Below are 17012 nucleotides of genomic sequence, written 5' to 3'. Positions count from 1 at the left end.
AAGACTTCTCAAAATCATTTGGCCAAAGTAAACGTTGTACACGTGTAATAACAAAAATGGTCTCTCACACAACCGGAAATCGTGACAAGGTGACACCTTGGAGAACTTGTTCCGGTTTGTGGGAGACCGTGACATATCTCCCCTAACCTCCAGCACCCCCCACCCTTGTTGTTTGAATCAACAAAGCCCTTAATAAAACCACACAGTATTCCATCAGTTTATTGGTTTTATTGAATTCTAAAAACACAATCAGAAAGTGAAGTATTTACAAGGGGTCTGCAACAGAAAGGAGTTGGCTATTATATCCAAATGGTAGGTTTAGTGACCAGCCCTAGTACACACAAGAGAAATGTGAAAGAAAAAAACATCTGTGTGTGTATTTGTTTATTTTAGGGTTCATGCTTGGGTTTTGCCGTCCCTCCTGCCAGGAGGCGTTGAAGGGAGTAGCCAGCGATAGCAGTCTGAGAAGCTCAGGCTCTTGTCCACAGCACAGCTGGTGCAGTAGACGATCCCCAGAGCCAGCATCACTACGAGGAACACACACAGAGGCACCAGCAGGGCCACCAGTAACCAGCTCTTGTCATGCTTCCGTTCACCTGCAGCAGATTCAGCTCCCGCCTCCTCTGCGCTATCCGCTTTAGATCCCTCACCCTGCCTTGTTCCAGTAGCTGAGCCATTTGCAGTGTCAGCCAGCCCCCTATCTCTAGCGTCACGACCTTCAGTCTTAGCTTCAGCCTCATGATCAATTTCATTGCCTGTGTTGTCTTTTTGCGTTGGTGATGGGACTGTCGGATATCGCTTTGGTGATACGGCATCCCATTGGTTCAGATGATTGTCTGACCCATGAGCCATGTCAGGGGAGAGTACTTCAGGGGCTTCTGTCAGCCAGCCAACGTCGAAGTTAGTGTCAGCTTCGAAGTTTGGGTCCGGGGTGAATGAGGTGGCCCAGAGAATATCATGGTCAGGGTCCCATTCGGGCATGTGAGGGAAGTCACTGGGGTCAGGGGTCAGAGTGGAATATTCTCCATCATCGGGCGAAGGCTGGCAGGCAAGCCCATCTGACTGCAGGTCATAGCCATTGTCACAGTAACACTGGTACCCTCCCATATAGTTGAGACACTGCTGCTGGCAGGGCGACTCCCCCACACACTCATCTACATCCACACACTCTCCTCCGCTGCCCAACACATACCCGGGGTTACACAGGCATGTAAAGGACCCCACTGTGTTTTCACAAGGGCCATCACAGCTGTCCTCAAAGACGCACTCATCGATGTCCGCGCACTCACCATCGTCATCATCTGGCTGGTAGCCAGAGTAGCACGTGCAGTGGAAGGTGCCTGGGATGTTGACACACAGTTGCGTACACGGTTGCTGTTGACATTCGTCGACGTCAGAACATTTGCGGCCATCTGGACCCATTTGGTAACCGGGAGGGCATGTGCAGCGGAGGCCCCGCAGTGTCTCCACACAGTCGTACTCACACCCCATCTCAACACAGACCTCTTTGATATGCGGCTGCTCAGTGGGACCGGCAGAGTCAGCGGATAATTTTGGTTGGTCTGTTAGGCTCAGGGGATCAGGCTTGCAGCTGTAGCCGTCCACATCGATCGTAAAGCCCTCAGAGCAGAAACAGTAGTAGTCTGTGTCTGTGTTCTGACAGTACTGCTCACAGCCGTGATCTTCGCTACACCAGTCCTGGTTCGGCGGAGCGGCACTGGATGTGCACAGCGGGGCATCCCGGGACCAGCCCACCGTCTTGTCGTCTCTCTCCATGCAAAGCACCGTCTGCTCAGCCCGAGGCTCCGGGTCGGAGCCGTCTGCAGGGCATGGTAGAGCCGCTACAGAGCCATAGGGCACGTGGGTCAGCAGTGTGCTGACCAGGTGAAATGGGGTGGAGTAAACAGCCGGACCACTGCCCTCGTCCTCCAGGGGTGGACACATTCCTTTGTAGTTGTACTGGCAGACGTATCCATCCAACGGCAGCGCGCAGGAGCCGTCGATCCACCGGAAGTTGTCACTGCTCTCACGTCCACTCTCAGAAGTGTGGACGGTCATGGCCACACAGCGAGGGGCCGCACAAGTCCCAGGGGTGTCTTCACGGAGCCAGTTGGTGAACTGGCCGTCCTGGTCTCCTGTTTGGAAGATGAAGACAAGGCGGTCAGTAAAAATAGAAGTTCCCTCTGTTAGTTTACGAAATTTCTTTGCTGGTATTTCATTTTCTTTTTGGATCTATGGTACATTTTAATTGTTAATTCTTAAGATTTTGATTAAAGCTGCCATGTGTAGTATGTTTTATTTGACTTGATAAAAAAAAGACTATGTTGATGTTACCCTCATCATTGTCATTCCTTCTGGGTTGGGTCGGGGGTTACAGCAGTCTGCATTGTTGTCTGCCAGTGTTTTATTTCATTTCCGTTACTGCCACAAGGAGTCGCCAAATTTTTTAAATTCCACATTTCATATATGAACAAGAATAAATCTCGATATCAAACCTAGTTAAATTAATCCAAAACCATCCCTGCATTGCTAACGCTAGATACTGCCAGGAATTTTATAATATAGGGAAACAAATCCTTTAATTCATGGCAGATGAAAAACAACAACAGCTAAGTTGGCCACATAACTCTTTAAAATGTTATATTTGTTCTAACTTCAGACCAAAGCAGACACTTTGAGAGATAAAATAACAATCTGGCATTCAGTGGGTCAAGTTTTCTGTAATGACTAAATCCGGTTGAGGAGTAGCAGTGAGGTCAAAAGGGAATTCATTTCTCCTGTCGCGCCAGCTACGTCTCTGTGAAACACAAGTCGCTAATGCAGTAACCATCCAGTCGGTGCAGAGCTGGAGGCTGGCTCGGGTACCAAAGTCTGACAGAGAGGTTAGGGTCGGGGGCCTGCGTAATCTATTCATGATTATTGTTACAAATTATGTATGCCTTTGAGTGAAAGTTTATTATTGAAGTAAACCTAATGGTTGTCAATGTTGATTCCAGTTTCGGAAAGTCTATTGTTGTATCATCACAGGTCCATATTCACTTAAAACTAAAATGTATGGTAAACAAAGACCTCTAGCTTTGGTACATTTAGTTTGGCACATGTAAGTCTCAACACAGCTGAACTAACTTCATCAAGTGATTAACTAACTAAATATTTTTTAACAGATTTAGCCTTAGTTGTACTGGCCCACATTTTTCCATTAGATTGTTAGAAACCTGGTACCGTTCTGTACCTTTCCTTATTTTGGGGCAATTCTTTTCTGAGCTCAGTTATCAAAATCCACTAAAAATAGCTCCACTAAAATTTGACACTGAAGGGTCAAATGTCAAAAAGGTGAGACTTTGCCTGTGACCCAGACGAATCCTCTGAGTGCTCGGGTGGTGGAACACTGGCGCGGCGGTCTGTGCAGCCCAATCCAGACGCGAAGCCTTGACCTGGTTCCCTCGATGGCCGACAGCAGCTCATGGACCACGCCCGCTGCCTCGTGGGTATGCATCGTTGCCAGGGTCCCACCTCGCTCCCGACAGCTCCGCCCAGCCTCCCTGAAGGTCCTCTTCTGGAGGAAGACAGTGTAGCATCCCTCCGGGTGGCAGAGCGCGTCTCTCTCTGCCAGCTGAGCGCTGGCTGCCGGCTGCTCCCCGTCCGTCTCCCTCAGCCTCTGGCCTTCGCTTCCAGGAGCCAGACAGACCATCAGCAGCCACAGGACACAGGGGAGAGGCATGCTGCTGAAGCTGCTACTGCTCCTGATGGTCTTTTGCATCCTCCACCAAGACATGAGGTTCAAACTAGACCAACATTAGTACTCCAACCTTACTGTCAAAATAAATAACCTGATAAAGGAAAAATAACTATTTTTTCTGACCTCCTGTTAAAAAATATGTATTTGAATAAATAATCTGGTCTAATTTACTAAAAGTAAACTGAGGAAGATAAATCCCAAACTGCCCAAGCTCTGGACAAATATCCCTACGGTGCAGAATCAGTCAAACTCAATTCATCAGCAAACTTCCAGCACTGCTGCCACAATGAAGCAGATTATCCCCGATCCTATATGCATTTAATATAAACCAATGCAGTCCAGTTGAGTCCAGTGCAGTCCAAAATAAAGTCCAGTGAAGTACCTGTATAGTCCAAGGTCCAAAATTGTTCAATGGAGCAATCTGCCTTTCAAGTGAGTCCAAAAGAGTTAAATAGACTCCAATTATGAAAGGGATGAATTTGAGTATCGGACACCTTCTCCTGTATCTGATCCTGCAGGGCTCTCTTGCCTCCGCAAAGTTGTCTTCCTGACTGAACCTCAGCAAGAGAGAAAGATGGGGGAGGGTGGAAAGGGGGGAGGCTACGTAGAGGAAAAAGAATTGTGTGTTTTTTGGGAGAGGGGGCTGGTAAAATGTGTCAGTGTATAAGGGACGGCAGGAGGGGTTGACGGATTGTTGTGTGTGTGTGTGCGTTACAAAATTGAAAACCCTCAGATAGTTATGAAAACCATACGGCACCATTCTGCCCCCCTCCCAACTTGCCTATGGCTTTAGACACACACATGCACTCTCATCTCTCTCTCACACACATACACACACACACACACACACACACACACACACACACACACACACACACACACACACACACACACACACACACACACACAACCTTCACTGCAGGCTGCACAGCATCCACAGGAGTGGAAAGTGTTTGTCAGCTCTGAGAGATGCAACGATCGTCTCCCCCTTCTTCTTCTCCTCTTTTTTCTCTTCCCCCTTCTGTCTTTCTGCCTGATTCTCCTGTTCCCTGTCAGCATCTTGTTGTTTTTATGTTCCTATATTTATTTCTCTTAATCTCATTTTTTTAATTTATCCTACTGTCCCCCATTTTCCGATCCATTGTCTCTGTTTCGGCCACCACCCGTCATTCCCTCTTTCTACAAAGCACATACCAGCTGGAACCTTTAACAGTCCAATGGAAACATTTGAGTATGGAACTGGAATACCTGTTGGACTATGCACATGTGTGTGTGAGTGAGTGAGTTCATTTTCATGCTGTTATAAAATAACTTCGTATTGGCACAGATGTCTAAGGGTATAAGGTTTTTCACTGTGCGTGTGAGTGTGTGTGTGTGTGGCTACCACTCAGGGGCATATGGAGGAGAGGAAACAGGAAATGCCAGATGTGCATCAGCCTGACCTCTCAGTAGCTGGGGAGCAGGAGTGTAAATTGAGGGTAACTCCGCTGCTGTCACATGATCCGTCCGCCATGAAGGGTACGCATGGTGCAAAATCAAAGCTGAGTTAAAAATTTAAATAAGAATAAGAATATCAAATGAAGCCAACAGTTGATGGGAATGTCACAGTAATGTAAAGCTGCAACTGCCTGAGAGACTGCAAATGACCACAAACAAACAAGCTGAATTGTGGAACAATACAGCAACACAAGTGGAAAAGTGATTTGGCAAACAATGGTCCTCTGTGGAAAGTGTGACCAGCCACAACACAATTTAGGCAGCTTGATGTCATTCTCATATATCGCTGTGGCGTCTCAACGCGGGATGATGAGATGGAAAAGTGCTGCTACTTGTGTAGTTGAATCTGTTATTAGCGGTAGTGCTCTGTGCTCTCTCCCTGTTCTCCAGATGCGTCGGCTGGCTGTTGCCTGTTGGTTTTGGCAGACAGAATATATACAATACATTCAAACAATTCAGTAGTCTTTTCTAGTTATGTAACAACCATCGGAACTAGGGGGAAGAAAACATAAAACCTCAGGATCCTGGAGATCCTAAAGAGCCTTTTGGTCTTGTTCCCCACCTCTTTCTCCTCCTCCTCCACATCCCTCATCCTCTGCCTGTTATCCTCTAATTTTCTTTTTCTTGGACTACCCCCATCCTCCTCTGTCTCTGCTCTTCCTTTCCTTGTTATTCTTTCATCCCTCTTGTCCGTCCTCTCTTGTATCCTCTCCTCCCCTTCCTTATCGTCTCCCTGCTACTCCTCTCCCCCTCTTCTCTTTTAGTCTTAATATTTGGGCTCCCAAGTCAGCAATCTCTCCCTCAGACCCCCAGCTTTTTCCCAAAACTCCCCACTCTTGGTCTGTTTGTTCTATCGTTCAGGTTGACTCCTCCTCCTGCTCAGACTGCCACGCCCCCAGAGACACATTCCAAAATGTAATTGATAGAGCAGACACAACTTCTCCTTTCCATAGTCCTGCACTCCCAGTCCCCCCTCTTTAACATTAATCTACTTACAGTACCTCCAGGCTGCTCTATCTCCCAACCAGAAGACCTCTAATGGAACATACAGATCTTCTGACTCTCTATTCCCCACCTCATAGGTCACAGCCTACTGTCTAGCTCCTTGACTCCTAACCACTTGCCACATATCGTTACTGGCTCTGATATATCCTCAACTTGAACTGTAACTTCCAGCTGCAAAGCTCCATTTCACTCCGACCACAAATTCAATTTTTTTGTGCTGAATAGCTGTTCTTGATTTGATGTTCTTTGGTTTCTACTAAAGCTTTGGTCTCTGGGTTGCTCACACTTGAATATACACTTTAGGCCATTTCACTAAAAGAACATGTGACATGTATTTAACAAGACTAAAGACTTTGTTATGCTATAAAATAACTACTTTGTGCAATATTCCAGCCACGTTGAAATGCAAAAGTGCTTTCAAACGAAGGCAGGGTGAAAGGACGGCCATGATGGAGGGATAAGAGTGCACAGTTTCAGGCAATACGCTACTAAATCTACTGCATGTCAATCACAACTACCATTGTATATATGGAAAATATATTCCTCTTCTGCAATTCTGTTTCTCTGTCGGTGAATGAAAACAGCCTGACTCATAACTAAGACAGAGACCAAGATTTCCATGCCTTTGCTTTCATATTTAAATGAAAACTTGACTTTCAGCAAAAAAAAAAAGGACTGCCACTGGTCTTGAGGTCACCGCGCTTCCACACTGATGTCATGGAAACTGCATTTCCTTATTACCGTGGGTCAGTGGAGTTCAGACGTACCATTCAGGCCTACTGAACCATTTGTGCCATATCAAATACAGCAGGACATGTCAGTTGTTAATTTTTCCCAACCGTGGGTGTCTTATGTCATGAACACACATGCATGCACGCACACACACACACACACACACACACACACACACACACACACACACACACACACACACACTCACACACATTGAAGCAATTAGCTGTGGCCTTGTGGTTAAATAATAGAGTGGAGGCATTCCTGGTGATTTCTGTGGAGTGGAGGAAAAAGACGATACTTTTATCCACTTCTTCTACAAGGTCCATATGTTTCATCTCTCATAGCAGACATCCATGTGCTCTCCATCCACACCCAGACTGTCAACAAATCTTCACCACAAATATCTGAACAGACTGGGGTCGCTGTCGAATGGATGAATCCAGAAGGAATACTTCTCTGAGTTGATGTCTACAGTTGTTTGGACCATCAGCTAAAAGAGCTAAGAGACACTTTTAGAGGTATAGCTGTAAACGAGTTAGGAACTGTGCTCGCAGCTATACGTCTATATGCCAGAAGACCTTTACTAACCTGTATTTAACCTTGGAATAGTTTACTGAGCACACTTTTCATTCATGTCATCATTCCTTCATGCTCAGTTTCACACATGTTCACACCTAAAAGCTTCCCATTACAAATTTGAGATTTTCAGATCATAAACTGTCAACAAACTGGGCCGCGAGAGGGTTTGGAAAATCTAATTTGTGTCTTAATTTATCATTTTCATCTACAACTCTTCTTGCCTTGAATTCTTTAAACTGGCAAAAGAAAATGGAGAATGGAAAAAATGAATATCATTAAACAGCTGCTCCTAAAATTCCGGTTAGGAGTCATATGGCAATTTTAAAACAAACACGGTCGCTGATGGAAACTGCAGTGGCCACACTGCATCTGTCCCAAAAAAATTTTTAGCTTTGCAAAGGCTAAGCAAAGGCTCGGGTGATACTAATGCATGATCGTCTAAACTGCAGTTGGAGTTTGCTGCACATAAAGAATTACACATGTATAAACAAACCTCAGACTTATAGAAACTATTAAGGTTTAAAGAACTGCTGAGTGGCAGAAACAGAGATGGAGAGAGCACTGGGAGAGCATAATTCCTGACAGATTATTCCTTTTCCAGATGATAGGCTCAGCTTTTCCATAGCCACACACACACACACACACGCACACACACGCACACGCACACCCACACGCACGCACACACACAAACGCACAGACAGACATCTTACACTTTGTGTCTTTCATGATACAGTCATATTTCTCCAGAGACGGAGCCATTTGTGTGTGTGTGTGTGTGTGTGTGTGTGTGTGTGTGTGTGTGTGTGTGTGTGTGTGTGTGTGTGTGTGTGTGTGTGTGTGTTAGTGGTAAATGGATTAACAGTGGGGAGAAAGGATGACGAGACCCCAAGAAAGAGGCAGGAGACAAAGGCTCAAAGAAACAGAAACAGACAGACGTCAGATGCGAAGGACCTTTGAGATAACCCACCATATGTCTGACTTCTCTCTGCATCATTTCCTTCCATTCTCTTTGGACTTCTCCTGTTTAAACTACATTTGTACCCCACATCCACATCAACCACGTAACCTGAACTCTATTGTCAGCTTGTGTCTCACAAAGAAAAGCTATTTTGAAAAAAATGGCAAAGAAACAGTAAACTGCCTGACTCAGCATCAGCAAAAGGAAGTAAATCATTCCCTAACAACAATGCTAAAATCTTCTGCAGACAAGCTCTGTGTGGGTAAGTTAAATAACAGTCTGTTTGTCTTCACTCTATTATTTCTGCTGTCTGCCAAATCGGAGGTTGTTACATTTAATCTCAGTGTAATTCTCCCGGAAAAAATTAGGGGCAGGTAAATAGGTAATACAGTTGCTTCGGGCTAAAACTGCTGTCAAGCTTGATCCTGAGCAGCAAAGTCCCCCAAATCCCTAAACTCTGCGTGGCCAGCTGAAGACTTTGTTGTACTGGAAAGATCCCAAGTTATGACTGAGTTGAAATGTATGAAAGCAAAGCAGAGAGAGAGCATGATGAGAAGTATTTTTCTTGGATAAATAAAGATATGAAAAAAACATCCTTGTTCCCTTTAAACCTTCCAACATTTCACAGAAATGAGGACAGTAGAAAGGGCAGTTTTTGACCAGTTGTTATTAGAAGTAATGAGGAACTGGTGCTGTTACACTCCAGCTAGCTTAGCATGAAGACGGGAAACGGCTAGTCTGGATCTGTTCTAAGGGAAAAAACAACAACTGCTTATTACACTAATTAGCACTTTACACCTGAAGTCACCTATGGATGTCTATAGCAATTGGTCCCAGCCAAGATATAATAATCCCTTAAAAATCAATGCATTGTGCTTTTTACGCTTTGGTTTTTGCATGGATTCGATACAATATATACTTTTAGACATTCTTTTTGCTTGCTTGTTTTTGCTTGCTTGCTGTTTCCCCTTCTTTCCAGTCTTTATCGTTGATGTAAACTTGCTTTGCCTTTCCTCGTCTGGGTTATAAACATTTTTTTGTATAATTAGCTCATCAGTCTGACTCATAAATCTTAATTGTCTGACACAACCTTTCACCTCTCAGTCCGAACCCTCTCCTCGTCAACTCTGCTACTCCGCATTCTACATTTCCTCGGGGACACACAAACGTTTCCCCCGTCCTCCCCCTCCATCTTTCCTTTTCTGTTCTCCTTTATTTTTCTCTTCTCTCCCTTAGTGTCTGTTGGCATTGCCCGTGTTGCTTCTGGCTCTAACAGTTTTTTCTCACAAGCCTGTCTTTCATAGCCTTATTTGTCTTAACAATGTGACTTTCGTATTGGTTCCTCTCCATTTTGGTTGCTTTGGAGTGTTACTTGGCCTCTGTGTTTCTGTCTGTCTGCCTCTCTCCATATGTGTCTTTCTCCCCTGCTGTCTACTCCATTGCCTTCCCGTCTCACTTGTTCACTTTCACAGTTCATCTGTTTTTCTCTGCCCCACACACTTTTTCTCTCTCAGCCAGTGAAAGTTGTACTGGTGTTGCGTTTCAATACAGTAGGAAATAATTCCAACCCTGCAGGAAATGTCTGACTTGCTGGGATCTTTCTCTTCTCATGCACACACCCACCCACACACCTATAAATGCACACACACTATAAAAAAATACTTTTTTATTAACATATAATAAAATGAAATCCATCGTAGTTTTAGGAGCGGGAGTATATTTAATTGAATTGAATCTAGCGTGCAGACGCTTCAGGGTCAGCCAGGCTGCAGACAGGAACGGCACCATAGAAGAAGGGGTCTGTCAGCGTGAAGAGTAGCACCAGAAAGATCAGCAGCCCCATCAGATACGAGAAAAGTAGAGCAATTCGCTGAGGGTGTTGCAGGGCAGAGCTGATGTCTGGCAGCCCTTGACTGTTGCAGAACGAATGGCACAAAACTGGACCCACAACATGACCTTCAGAAAGAGATGACAGATTCACTGTAATGAGGCGTGTACTGTACGTGAGCATGTGGTTAATGTGCTGTTCATCTCTCACCAGTTTTCATGAATATAAAGGAAGTGAAGGCACCAAACACAGTTGTGTACAAGAACTGAATCCCTACAACAGAACAGCACAGAGTTTTTCCCCCATGAAACGTGTCACATTTAAAGTTAATTAATTCATGTACGAAAAGGTGTTTTACTCGTATAGCAATCCCAAAATTACACACACAATGTGACAGAATATTAACTTTATTTGAATGAATTTGCTTAGAGGAGAGTTTAAAAAGCCCACTCACCTGACACCACGAGGAGGACACTCATACTGTCCTGGTGGAGGCGCCGTTGCTCTATGATGTGGTGTAAATGGGCTAGAACGACAAGTAAAGTAGCTCTGAATAAATACATAATAAAGCCCTTGCCAACATGTGATATGACTTATCGTCAGCCTGAAAATCTGGTTACAAATACCAACACCGAAGAACAGCGGGGCCGTGAAGATGGCAGCTGTGGCTCCTGTGCAGGGCACCAGCATGGGCAGCATGGCCCCTCTGAACACCAGCTCCTCCGTCAGCGGTGCCACCACCTGGTTCCTGAGCCACACTGCATCGCCCACACACAACATCCATGATTGAACATCTGGGAAAATGAAGGCTTGACTTACACATCAAATGCATGCAGGCACACATGTAAAACTCCCCAGCCGGGACGGAACATATAACTCACCGAGTGCCGACTGCAGTTCCCCAGTGAAGCCTTCGGGGTTGTCCATCGCAGAATGAACCAAGGGGCCGAGATAAAATACCTGAAATCTATTGTTTATTACATCCAGTGGAAGTATATATAAAATGATTAAAGAAGAGGATATGGAGACTATAGGGCACATTTCTTTGGACATGCTTTAAACATGCACATGGGAGGTTGTAAAGCCACGCGGTACGGAAATGTAATCTCTAAAACGTCAAAACTGCTCTAGTGCAGCTTGAATAAAACATGCTAAGAGGCAAACAGGATCCACGAGGTAAAAGGTTTTTGGGTTGACTTAAGAAAAATATGGCCGTAAAAGCAATTTTAAAAAGTCAATGTTATTTCACAGGAACTCTGGATATTAGACTTTAAATCTGGTCTCAGACTTCTCAATGAAATCAGCGCTCTTAGCCAAACCCTGTGATGCCTTTATGAAATCAACTGCGACAAGCAGGTGCTCAAGTTGCATCTCGCTGAATTCTTGGACATCTAACAGAAAAACTATTCTCTACAAGAGGTTGGGAAAGACAGAAACATGTTTTTTGTTAAGGTTTAATCCGGGTTGTGACTCTCGGACATACCATGGTTAGTAGTAGTGGCAGCACGGCTGCAGGAACCAGACCTTCCAAACGAACTCCCATCAACTCCCACACAGACGCATCGACCTGGAGGAGCAGAATGCGGCTTTATAAAGATAATGTTTTATCCTCAAGTGATTATGAAGTCAACCCAGTGTGACCCCAGGCTTAACCTCACAAAACTCCTTATGCAAATAGTGAATATCCCCCCAGGAGTGAGGCCACGGCCCTTCACCTGGACGGTCAGGGTTCAGTATCCTCTGTGCAGGGTCTTTGAGAAAGACCTGAAACCCTAGCAGCTTGACTGACACTGACCTTTGACCTCCTACCGGTTTTATGCTCAACTGTGCTCCTGCTGTATGGTTTTTGGGCACAGACAATAAGTGTATGCACATTCAGTTGTCAGTTTATTAGGGACACAACAACTAATGCATTCTAAAGCTGCAGCCTTGCAACAAATCATACCTTCATAAAGGCCATAACTGTTTTAAAGAGGTGTTGATTAACTGTTTCATTTTGGAGGATGTAGTTTGGTGCTATACTGAGATGTCTGAGCCTAGTCTTATTGATATAAATGGACTGGACAATCTAATACTTCAGCAAAATGCAATTTAGTGAGTGCATATCACTTGCTGTGCTCTGTAATGTTCACTAGACCAGCGGTTCCCAAACTTTTTAGGCCACGCACCCCCTTCTACATCCCGACCGGGTTCACGCACCCCCAATCCCCCACACCTTAAAAAAAAAACGCAACAGAGCCTATTTATAGCCGCATAAAATCGGACCAATGCGAGAACTGTTTGCTTGCGCGTGGCGTTTGTTACAAGATTTAGTCCGCTGTATACATTTCAGTTACACAAGGCGTCACTTTCAAAGAGCAATAAGGATAGCGAGGATACACGCACAGGCTCAGAGGCAGATTGCATTTCACATGTATTTACTTAAACACAGTAAGCCACGTAAAGAACAAAGAGTGGCACATGCATAGGCTCAGAAACAGATATAAATAAAAAAGGAGGAGTCCATATGAGGATTTTCACATGCAGCGCAGGTGGCTCAGCCTGTCAAGTCTACTTGCAGAGAGTAAAACTCACTCTTCTTCACGCGACCGACTAACGTTGTCAGGATGTCTTCGGACAAAGCATCGATGCGGCGCGAGACAGTGTTGTTGGACACCGGGATCATGTCTAACTTTTTAGCTTCTTTCTCTCCAATCATACATTCCACCATCTATTTAGCAGCTGGCAAGCACACGTCTTCGCCGATTGTGTGAGGTAGACCCTTCCTTGCTATTCAGTAACTGAGCAGATATGAAGTCCGTAGTGCGTTTTGTCTAGACCCAACACATGAATGAGACTGCAATTGTTTTTGGCTGTTTTGTGACTCTTCCAATTTTGATCTAAAAAATGTAAGGGGCTTCTGACTTGCACTGGCATGCTTGGTGTTCAGGTGGCGGCGCAAATAAGAGGCTTCAGACAGCTGTTAGCCAGAACCTCACTGCACAACACGCACTGTGGCTTCGGGCAATCTGCATTGCCAATCCAAGTGAAACCCAGACCCAGATAATTGTCATCATATTTCCTCTTTTTTTCCCAGTCTGATGCTCACTCTCGTTTCCTCTTTTTTCACCTTGACTCCGCGATGGGCCTCTGTGCTCCCGGTCTCTCCACAACGCACCTCTCCGTTTCTCTCGCCTCTGGTTCCTCACTCTCTCTCTGTCCCTCTCCTCTTTTATTACTGATAGCTTCAGATGTCCCACCTGACAGCTTCCCCGATTTCAGCCAGTTTAACATATTTTCATGGATGTTGCTGAATGAATGAAATGACGTTAGGTGCACAAGCTAGGCTAGCTAGTGTGTACGTAAAAGACAGTGTGGCGGCCGGACCGGAAGTTCATCTATTTATTAAATTGTACGTTTTTAATTTTAAATTTAAATCTTACAAAGGGAATTTTTATAATTAAAAAATCCTACTTAATTTTTTTTAAATTATGTTTAATACTAATTATTGCACCATTAGAACACCATTACATTTTTCCTCTTGCGCACCCCCTAGAGGCAGCTCGCGCACCCTTGGGAATCCCTGGTATAGCGCATGCGTGCCCTCGAAAATCTCGTCCCTGTCGTATCCATGGAGATGGAATGAGTCATTATGGAACGTTTTAGGGAACGTCCCTCCTGATGTGCCTTTGAACTGTTAGTGATGCGATATCGCTCAACGTGGCTTTGATGGTTCGTCCATAAGACAAGATGCTTGGGAGAGATTCTTTGCTTACATATTGAACTCGTCATACATTGTCCGCACGACCCACCAAACCCTTCGCAACCTTCGCAGTTCAGCAGTTTCTCCCCCGTATTGAACTTGTCATACACCACCCCATAGAGTTTATCTCTAGTATTGAACTTGTCATACTGACCACCCCATAGAGTTTATCTCTAGTATTGAACTTGTCATACTGACCACCCCATAGAGTTTATCTCTAGTATTGAACTTGTCATACACCACCCCATAGAGTTTATCTCTAGTATTGAACTTGTCATACTGACCACCCCATAGAGTTTATCTCTAGTATTGAACTTGTCATACACCACCCCATAGAGTTTATCTCTAGTATTGAACTTGTCATACTGACCACCCCATAGAGTTTATCTCTCGTATTGAACTTGTCATACACCACCCCATAGAGTTTATCTCTAGTATCGAACTCGTCATACAAGTGTACAAACTGCCAAACATATCCCGTGCGAAGATGACTTCCAAGTCTTGTTATAGACAGAACCAACATGCCAATCCGCAACAAGCCATATTTGGTGCGGTAGATATACGTAAGAAGGAGGGTTTCAAGTGTGCTCCACAGAACCAACATGCCAATCCACCACGGGCTATAGTTGGTGCGGTGGACGTACGTGAGAAGGAGGGTTTCAAGTCTGCACGACTTTTCACGAATTGGACACTAATATTCCAATTAGTCCTATTCATGATGGGTCTACTACAGGCTCTCCCCTCGAATGAATAAAAAAAAAAAATCTAAGTAAATCTATGTTTCCATCTCTTTTATTAAATATATAGAGTATTAATACAACTGTATGACATGACCTCCAAAAATGTACACACTAATTTCCAATTAGTCCTATTCATGATGGGTGTACTCCTGGTGACCAGGTTTCCCCTCAAATGAATGAATAAAAAATCAAATCAAATCTATGTTCCCTTCTCTCTTATTAAATATATAGAGTATTAATACAATTGTATGACATGATGGTGACTTCAAGTACTGGAATCTGTTTAAGTTGTGATTTTCATAAAATGATCAATGTTATAAAATAAGTATTTTAGGTTAACGACAGGAGCTCGTTCTGTAATAAACAATGTTATTCAACAGTAAGAAACATAGGACCTTCATTACTGACGCGTTTATGAATCATTTTTATATTCACATTATTTACCGGTTTTACAATTGAATCATTAACAGAGTTGTAAACTAATTGAACATGTTTTCTTTGTGAATGTGAACCACTGGATACATGAAGCTGGACCAGCAGAGATGTTTGGACTTTATGTACACTGTAACAAGTTTCTGTAGTTTTCACAGTAATATTACTGTATACTGGCCATATTCTTACTGTAGAACTCCTATACAGCATGTTGCTGTAGATCTGCAATGCATCATGGTCAAAATTCATTCCCGGGTGAATCTTACTGTAAATAACTGTTGCTGTGAATCACAATACAGTAATTTTGAGCGGGAATACACCATAATTCGTTTTAACATTATTTTCAACACAGACGTTAGGGCTAGCTGTCACGCAGACAGAGGGGGTCAGCAACGTTGCATTTCCTCTGTTGTGTTATACAAAAGATGACAGTAACTATAATGTTGTGTGCCGATGGACACTTATTCTCTCGACCACATAGAGGAAGGAGAGGCTTCTCAACATTTTGGAACAAGAGCTACAACATTTCTGACCAGAGTCCTCACTTCAACTTCAGCAACAACAAGGTAATGAAGCTCATTATGATTCCTTCATATTTCCTTTTTACCAGCAATTTGCAAATGTACATTAATTACAGCACAATAACAGCACAGTCTTCTCAAGTAAAGTCACCGTGTAACGCTGCGTGACTTTAATAGGGAAGCAGGGACACTTTCCTGCACTAGTAAACTAACGTTAGTGTTACTAATATTACCAAAATATAGTATTTGCACTTTATATTGTGATATAAATCATTTGGCTTCATATAGTTGATACATGGCATGCGTTTAGTGTGACTAGACAAAGTCTGTCAAAGATCTAGATGTTGCTCTGCTAAATTTATTTATATAATCAGTACAGGGTGCATATTCTTTGTGTGATTTTTGCTTATAGATCAGCGGTTAGATCAATATGCTTTACTTAAGTAGAAGTAACAATACTGCAACATAAAATAAACTCCATTGTTAGTAAAAGTATTTTGTTTAAAATGGTTTCACATGGTGCACCTAGCTGCACCAAGATGAAGTTTGTGGTCATTAAAGTATTTGTACATTTTTTAGGTTTATAGCTCTACTTAATATTTCCCTCCGAGTAGAATGAAATGGAAATATTCAAGTATAAATTCATCAAATGTGTGGAACCAGCCAGATCAGATTATTAGTGTTTAAATTGGAGGAGTTTAATTCTAAGTGGTTTGTTAGGACATTATTTATTGCAGTAAAGTAGTACCGACTGGAAAATCGAAGAGAAAGGAGATGCAGAGAATGTTGTGTTTTATTCATGTGTGCTCACCTTGACATCCGCCCAGTGCATCCATGCCTTCACCACTGCAGGTGACAGTGCAGAGACCAGCAACACACTGGCACAGCGACGCTTTATCAGACTAGGATGGTCCCTGCACGCACACACACACACACACACACACACACACACACACACACACACACACACACACACACACACACACACACACACACACACACATAGAAACAGTTTAACAGTCCAGTCTAACAGCACCGTCACATGTCTGCTGGCGAGTTGTGTACCTGGGTAAGCTGCTTCTCCAGACGTACAAACTGCCAACGTACAGGCAGGCGAGCAGAAGGCAGCTTAGCACACACACACAACACCTTGTACGGGTGTGCTCCACCTGCATTGTAGGGTCATGTTCTGGTTCCAGCATGACCGAGCTGAGGGTTTTCTATCAGAGCTTCAGG

The 17012-nt window shown here is 43.9% G+C and overlaps 2 protein-coding genes across 2 annotated transcripts; both read right to left on the bottom strand.

Moving 5' to 3' along the window:
• Positions 1–213: 213 nt before the first annotated feature.
• Positions 214–3775, bottom strand: LOC306750734 (uncharacterized protein; the record flags this gene model as incomplete). The annotated part of the gene is made up of 2 exons (XM_079234205.1): positions 214–2135; positions 3346–3775. The coding sequence occupies 2 exons, from the start codon at positions 3773–3775 to the stop codon at positions 397–399; spliced, it is 2169 nt and encodes a 722-aa protein (XP_079090331.1). The 3' UTR covers positions 214–396.
• A 6473-nt stretch (positions 3776–10248) lies between these two features.
• Positions 10249–16951, bottom strand: LOC306753962 (CAAX prenyl protease 2-like; the record flags this gene model as incomplete). The annotated part of the gene is made up of 8 exons (XM_079237875.1): positions 10249–10469; positions 10552–10614; positions 10796–10867; positions 10968–11135; positions 11223–11301; positions 11825–11908; positions 16588–16690; positions 16842–16951. 8 exons carry the CDS (start codon positions 16949–16951, stop codon positions 10249–10251), a joined length of 900 nt encoding a protein of 299 aa, XP_079094001.1.
• Between the last annotated feature and the right edge of the window lie 61 nt (positions 16952–17012).

This window comes from Taurulus bubalis, assembly GCF_910589615.1.
Source record: "Taurulus bubalis genome assembly, chromosome: 2".
In the NCBI taxonomy this organism is placed as follows: domain Eukaryota; kingdom Metazoa; phylum Chordata; class Actinopteri; order Perciformes; family Cottidae; genus Taurulus; species Taurulus bubalis.
Note: the sequence above shows the minus strand (reverse complement) of the source record. Positions and strands in the feature narration are given on the sequence as shown.